This window comes from Capsicum annuum, chromosome 4, assembly GCF_002878395.1.
Source record: "Capsicum annuum cultivar UCD-10X-F1 chromosome 4, UCD10Xv1.1, whole genome shotgun sequence".
Lineage (NCBI taxonomy): Eukaryota > Viridiplantae > Streptophyta > Magnoliopsida > Solanales > Solanaceae > Capsicum > Capsicum annuum.
The window spans coordinates 176247565-176255818 of NC_061114.1; the positions used below are offsets into that span (position 1 = coordinate 176247565).

At 30.5% G+C, this 8254-nt stretch overlaps 1 protein-coding gene across 1 annotated transcript; it reads right to left on the bottom strand.

Moving 5' to 3' along the window:
• Window positions 1–4904: 4904 nt before the first annotated feature.
• On the bottom strand, window positions 4905–5657 carry LOC107869635 (agamous-like MADS-box protein AGL62). The gene has a single exon (XM_016716132.2). It carries the CDS (start codon window positions 5511–5513, stop codon window positions 4905–4907), a length of 609 nt encoding a protein of 202 aa, XP_016571618.1. The 5' UTR covers window positions 5514–5657.
• Between the last annotated feature and the right edge of the window lie 2597 nt (window positions 5658–8254).

Below are 8254 nucleotides of genomic sequence, written 5' to 3' on the forward strand. Positions count from 1 at the left end.
AAGACAGTATATGTATTTTTAAATGCACAGCCTATGTACTTTTGAATACACAGCATATGAATTTTTCAAACACTGAATATGTATTTTTGAATACACAACATATGTATTTTTAAATACACAGGGTATGTATTTTTTGAATACTCTGCATATATATTTTTTAGTACTCTGCATATGTAATATTAAAAATTTTACATTGCTTTGTTAAATTGCTTTGAGCATCAGTTTGAACTTTTTTCTTACTAATGTACGAATTGCTTTAAACTCTTGAAGAACCTGTTTTCATAGAAAATGATTAAGATTGGTTAATGTAAAACTATTATTTGATAAATAACTTAACTCATCACGAAATGCATCAAAAACATTCTTAGAAATGAAGGCTTCTTTCTCTATAGGACTATCCGATTTTGATACGGCACGACTTCTACATCTACAGGACTCTCTGACTTTGACTGTATCGGAGAAAAAATAACCCTTGATGTTTGCTTTAATTTCTTTCTTTTTGAAGAAATTGGCTATTGTGGTTGAATTGGCTTAAAAACTGGTATCTTCATACAAGCAGCATTTGCAGCACGAGGAGTTGGTGTCCTCTTTTGCGTATGATCATCAACCATATTGACTGGCTTTTTCCTTGATGGTTTCTTTATAGTTGGGGTTGATGAATCAACCTTTTATTTTTTTTTCAAATGTTCATTGATCTGTTTTGGTGGTGGATCCTAGAAGTCATCATCCGAATCAATTGAACGTACATCTTCCATTACATCATTCTGTAGTATTAGAAACTGTTCCAATTCCATTTGAGTTGGCTCTATGTTCTTAAATATAACCTAAGAATATAGATACAATTTGAAGAATTTGTTCAAAAATTATAGATGAAAATTTATATATATAGTATAAAAACATATAGTAATATATATGTATTTATTAACAACAAATCTTGCCACCGTCATTTAACATAGCATCCATCAAATACTCAAAACGTGGTCTGGGCGTATTTATCTTTCAATTTAATAATCGGGGAATTCGATTATCAACCTTCAATGCAATTTTTTTGGGACATTTGAACAACACTCGTAAAACCACACTTGAATAGCCAATGGCATTTCTTGAACCAAATAAAATTTATCACTAGCTTTTAACCTGTTGTTCAAACTTCTCGCAAGATCTTCAAATGATAAAGTACCTCATGAAAAATTCTTATATCTTTCACTATCTACCAAATCAAAATGTAGTCGGGGTATAACCCAAATATCAACATTAGATAAGACAAAAGAATACAGGAAATACAAAATAGCAAACTTCTCAGCATCCTTGTCATTGTTCTCCCCCCAAACTTTCTCCGTGAATGCTAGAAACCGTTGCCTTTTCTGTATAACTTTTGCACCATTGAATTACTTCTGAAAAATTCTATTTGGTACACTCTCATCAAAAACATAGTCGTACCTATTAGACACACAATTCAATTCAGTAACAATGACAAATTCTTTAGGAGTAAAATTAAGAAAGGTGCCATTAGCCCGAATAGCTACTCTAGAAGAAGAACTACCCTTAACCTCAAGAGTCATAACACATTTGCACAACTGTGCTTGAACTACACAATGTTTTTTGTTCATAAAATATCCAAAAATGGTATTGTCATAAAAGTTTTTATACTGTTGCTTGTTTAATATGGAGCGTATGCTTCCATTAATATCGCTATAAGAGCACATGTGGTGCAAATCTTGAACATTTTCTGAGAATGAATATTTCGTCACACTTCACTTATACAAAGTAAAAGTACAACTTATTAAACTGTAAAAAAATTCAAATCAACAAAAATATATATATAACATGCATATGTATTTTGATAAGAGAAAAAATTCATTCACTACTGAAAAATACATATGAATTATACTAAAAGTACATATCGCCAATAAACTCTTAATGAATACTTAATATAACAATATATTTGCACACAATTATACTGGCATCTTCACAAATAAGCTGTCTACTCACTTCTGCCCTCCCAATATCATCAGAACATAAAATACATAGTAACTACTTGAAAAAGATATAGATAACTTCCAACTTTAATAAAAATACATTTATATTTAATAAAAAATACATTTACAACAATAAAATAGGAAACCTCTTCCTCACTATATATAATATGCATATGTATTTTGAATAGCCCAAAATACAACAAATTCTGAAAAAATACATATCAATTATACAAAAATACATATAACAAATAAAAAAAAGAAATTGTTCATGAGTATTAACCTAGTTATTAATAGTAAATTTTCACAATTATCCTATCATCTTCACAAATATGCTTTCTATTGAATTTTGCCCTCCACATATCATCAAAACATAAAATACATATTAAGTACTTCAAAAAATACATAACTTACAACTTTTGTAACATCTTAACTTAGAGAAAAATATATTTACTAAAAAAATACATTTACAACAAAAAAATAACTCTTCCTCACTATCTTCTCCAGAATCATCAGCAAAAGAATTCTGCACTTTCTTATCAACCTTACTACTCAAAACTTCAATTTCTTGAGCCTTCCTTTTCCTCTCGATTTTTTTAATTTTTTGTTCCTTTGGAGATGACGTTTTCTTTAACTTTTTTTTTTTTTCAGAATTTCTATCATTGTAATTGGATCGTTGCGAAACTTCGACCTAATCTCTTTTGATCTGTGAGATTTCTTCAACTGTGAAGAAGATGAAACAACTTTAACAACATCTTCTTGAGTTAGCCCGAGACTAAAAGATGGTCCACAATCAGACACCAAATTCAAATTTCGTATACCACTATTTTTTTATGATTTTGATTTTTGTTCATCCATTAAAATAAAAAAATCTTCAAATCTAATTTTAAGATGTATTAGAGTCGAAAAAAAAAAACTAACATGCAATACTTAAATTAAGTGTTACCTGAAATAGATGAAAATAATCTTTATTGATAGTGCTAAAATTGTGCAAAGGAAATAAAATTGAAGCGGGAAGATTTTGGTAAAGGTGAAAAAAACGGAAAGTTTTTTTTTAAAATAAGGAGAGAGAAAATAAATAACGTGAAAAGAGGGAAAATTGAAGGTTACTTTTCCTATGCGGTAAAAAGAAGGAAATCATAATAAAATAGTGCTACAAATGTTATAAAATGTAATTTGATAAAATTATTGTTATTTTTTATAATTTAATACATAAGTATGTTACTTTATGTATTTTTTCGTTATTGTTATTACCATGTCATATGTGTTGGTTGATTAATTTTCGAATAGGCTTTTAAATGGCTATTGGACCTTCTGTTTTGGAAACAAATTAATCCTTATGTTCTAAGTTGATTATTTAATTTGAGGCACTTTAACATACAAATCATTAACTTTTAATATGATTTAGCATGAGTATTGTAGACAAGTAAACTTGAAACTGAAATTATATGTGGTGGCAATTGACGTTTGTCACCAAATCAACCACCATCCATCCCTTATGCAAAGACTAATCAACCGACACGTCATGTTATTGCATGCAACAAATCACAGTAAGTTGGTACAACAGTAGCATATACAAAGAAATAAAACCATTATTCAATTTAATTAAGCCCGAAATTCACTTTCACACTACACTGCAAGAAACAAAAATTAGTAAAATCAAACGAAAGCACTGTAAGAAGATTACTAGGGATCAATCTCCTGGCATAATCCGGAGTCAAAAAGGGTTAATACTTTTGAGACAAATTTATAGTGGACACTTATTTTCCAAAGAAATCAACTAGGACAAAATGCTGGTACGTACTTGAGAGACTTGTACATTTCCTTTTGCTGACCCTGATACAGGGGCGAATCTAGGAGTCTGGGTGTGGATTTTCGGGAACCCATTAACTTTCGTGCGGATCTAGCAAGCATTTATATAGAGAAATGTTGTAAATATATGAGAATTATAAGTTGAGAACCTATAAATAAAGTGTATGGTTGGTCTAGTAGAATAGATGGACTTGTAAAAGTTTTATTGACCTCTTGGTTATGGGCAGGGGCGGAGCTATCCTTCAAGTAGGGATTCATCCGAACCCCCTTCGTCGGAAAATTATGTTATATATATATAGTTAAAATTATTTTTTATGTATATATAGTAAATAGTGAACCTCTTCTATTAGTTCGTATGTTTACTAATGAACCCCCTTAGTGAAAATGCTGGCTCCGCCACTAATCATGGGTTCAAATCTCCTTAAGTATTACTAACTTTATATCCTGATCCGCCTCTGCCTTGATAGAGCCTGGCAGATATTGGCCCTCTATTTTAAGTTTTCAAATGCAAGTAAACTACTTACTAATTGCTTATGGCCAAACGACTTACAAGTTGCTTATGGCTACGCAACAAGCAACTTACAATTAGTGTACCATGACTATTCGAAATTATTATCTTCCACGGTCTCTCTTCGTTCATGAAATTTGATAGCATTTCATATCTGCCCTAACAAGTCCTTTTTATTTGAACTTAAAGAAAAATTAATCTTTGCATAAAATGCATTGTTATTTATACAATTGATTTCCACTAAGAAATTCTGCTTATATGAGTTATAACTATATAACGTACAGTTCTTGCATTATAATTATTATCAAATAAGCAATATATGCATTATAATGCCCACATGATTATATCGTCAACCAGAAGCTTATAGCTTTTATTACTTAAAAAGGACTATGTTGCTACAATTTACATTTTATGTTCTCAAAAGGACTATGTTGCTACAATTTACATTTTATGTTCTCTGATATTCTGTCAACTCAGTCTCATAGTTTTTCCTTTTGTTGCGAAACTAGTGCAGTAATGCTGTTAGTATATAAAATAATGAAAACAACAACAAAAAATATTTGAATATCAAAATTCGAAAGATGGCCATAAATGCTTCAGAAATTGGCCTAATTGAAATCAAAAGGAACAACAGAAGCACAATAATCAATAGCCTGATTCATAGTTGAAGTAGACGGCAATGAAGAAGAACCTTTTATCATATTCAATTCGTCAACTCTCATATTCACTCTCTTCTTCAATTCTTCCAATGCATCCACAAATTTATCAAGATCCTCAATCCCCATATCATCAATCGACTCATTCCACCAAAATCCGTTATTATTACCATTCACCCTCTTTGATTCATCAATAATCTCTTCTTCATCCAATTCTCTAGAGATTTGAGAAAAATATTCATTGTTCTGTTGCACAAAGCTGAACTGCTGATCGGAGGCGGATTTTCCGCTGAGGTACCGGTCAATGATGGCGTCGGCACTAGGGTGACCAAATGTGAATAACCGCTGTCGTTTGAGAGATTGAACGATAATAGCAATTTCTACACCACATAAAATGCAAAGTTCACTAGCTTTCTTGAAAAGACCCGAGCGACGCTTGAAAAAAGTAACGTGCCTACTGTTCTGGTTTGCTATTGGCTTCATAGCGATTTTCCTCCGTCCTTGAGTTTTCTTAACATTCATGGCGGTGGAATTGACGGCGTCAGTATTGTTCATGTTCATGGTTGGCGTATTGCTAATGTGGGGACTTTTTGATTTGGAGTAACATTTATAGATAGTAAATAACGTGTAAATTTGGAAAGTTTTGTAGGAGTAATAACTAGGAATTGGTTTTCCTAAATTGGAAAGGAAAGAGTAATTGGGGAACTTCCCTATAATTTTGGTTACTAGAATCTCTAATAGGTAAAACAGAATAAGTAGGAAAAAAATCGGAAAAGAGACGTTGGGGAGGCGGTAAAATTGGTGGCCAAGATCCAATGAGAGTGATTTGAGGTATTAACATGTGATTGAGTAGAAAAATAGGACCATATGGATTTGAGGTGATCTTTTGGGAATAATAGTATTCTTTAACTGAAAGGAAAATAGTGAAGAGAATTTTTTTAATTGTGAAAAGATTTGACAAAATTTTAATTTGAAATTTTAGTTATGATGATGATGACGATGATGATGAAATAATTATGATATTTAAATAATGGAGATAATCTTTGTTACCAAAATGAGTAAAAATAGTGTTTTGGCCTAACTAAAAATAGTGTTTTGGCCTAACGAAATAGATGTTTGAATGAGTAGAATGATAAAAAGAAGAAATAAAATTGGTGTCAACAAATAGTGTTTAATATGATGCATTAGTAGTGTTGGTACTAATTATGATGGTATATTTCTTATGCATTGTCTGCTTAAATGTATTAAAAGTAACATGCATTGCATAATCTTTTTAAAGAGTTATTTATTTATAAAAATATGGCCATGCCCCAAACCTGAATATGACAGATAAGAACCGTATGAACATGTGTTATACAACTGAACTAAACTAGTGCAAGAATTATTAATCATAAACAATAATAAGGGACTATGTATATAAACATATCAACCAACTGGATTCGGTACTTATATAGACAACTAAAACTACTACTACGTATGATAATTGTACACCGCCTATGAAGCCTATAATAGAATCTACAACTGTATAATAAAAAATGATCGGTACAGACTCCAACTTACCTAACTATTTTATAAATATTATTAAGGAGTACTAGGCACTTGTCGCTCCAGGTGAGGGAGAAACTCATCAATTGCTTTGTTGATTAAATGAGTGCCTAGTATGAAAGTCTGCTAATGTGCTGACTAGTATACCAGAATCTGCATTTACAGAAATATAGCCCCCGAATATAGCACGTCAGTACATATGACATATGTACTAGTATATGAAACAGACAAAATAATCAATAAACAAGTGTAGATGCTCATGTGAATTAGATATTAAGATCGAGGAATTATAAGCATACGAGTAACAGTTCTACAATATGACACAATGACCTATATACTAGTGTTAGTGGCATATCATACCTCAAGCGTTAAAGATAGAAACTATGGACAAAGATGAGGGGAAAGGACAACTAAAACTAAAATAATTCCACAAAACTAACACCTAAATTTAAAAATTTGGTAAATAGCTACTCGGTAGAAAGTAATTCCAACAGAATGGCCAAGAAATAGATACCCTAGTTTCTAGCCTTCTTTTGGTGGACAATGTTTAAATATTCACTGGTTTCATTTTTGTAGATCACGTTCTTGCCTTCATTTTTTTTTTTAAATTTTGTTGCTGCTTTTTTTGGCTCCTTTTCTTTTTTAAAGATTCTACTTTTTTTTTTATTCTTTTTAAACAATCAAGTAATTTTTTTTTTTTTAGATTATTTTGCATTCACCAACATTATTAAAATAACAGACTATTTGTTTTGTTTAGTTTTACTTATTTATACAATAAAATACAATACTATATACTTTTAATAGAATACAATTGTTAAAGATGTATATTTATATATAATAATGATACAGTTTATATATATATATATATATATATATATATATATATATATATATATATATATATATATACACACATATTCTATATAATAATTATAACATTTTTATACAAATTCTATACAATTTTTAACTACAATTATTATTTAGATACATATTTTATACGACTCTATATAGTTTCTACATGCACTCTACAAATGTATCAATCTAGTATAAGAGAATATCAATTGAGTATATGGATACTGCAAGTGTATCAATGTAGTATAAAAGTGTATTAATGTGGTATAAAAGAGTATCAATTGGGTATAGGGACTGCATGTGCTTGCATAGAATTTCCTTTCTCTTTTTAAAAAAGTGTATCAATATAGTATAAAAGTGTATCAATGTGCTATAAAAGTGTATCAATTGAGTATAGAGAATGCATGTGCCCAATTGAGCCGAATGGCTAAAAAAGAGAATTAAATTGGGTCAATTGGCTACAGTTATCCAAATTTTCAAATTGTGGATCATTTTTTTTTAAATGGCCAGCCCATGTCCTTTCCCCCAAAGATTATTAACACTTTAGTGTGAATTATATAAATAACCTTGTTATCTTACATATGTGTGTTAAAACTGTTCTTTATTATAAAACATCTAGAAATTTGCCTAGGTGATATCTTATGCCTATATCAGATACAAATGCTCATAAGATGGTCTATGGAAGGCGGTCTATATCAAACATATGGCATATATTATTAAAATATTCATTGCTATAATTTTGTACGTATATGTGTAATTACAGTCTGGTACAAGGTGTGCCTTCATGGACTAACTACGAGGGTCTGTCCGTATTCCATATGTTTCATATACTGGCTCAAGTCAGCGAAATCAGTGCATGACATTCCAGCTGACTTCAAATGAAAATGATGTCACAAGGATGGATA

Bases quoted from the DNA above. Each gene is read 5' to 3' on its own strand.
- LOC107869635 (XM_016716132.2), bottom strand. From the start codon at position 5,513: ATGAACATGAACAATACTGACGCCGTCAATTCCACCGCCATGAATGTT.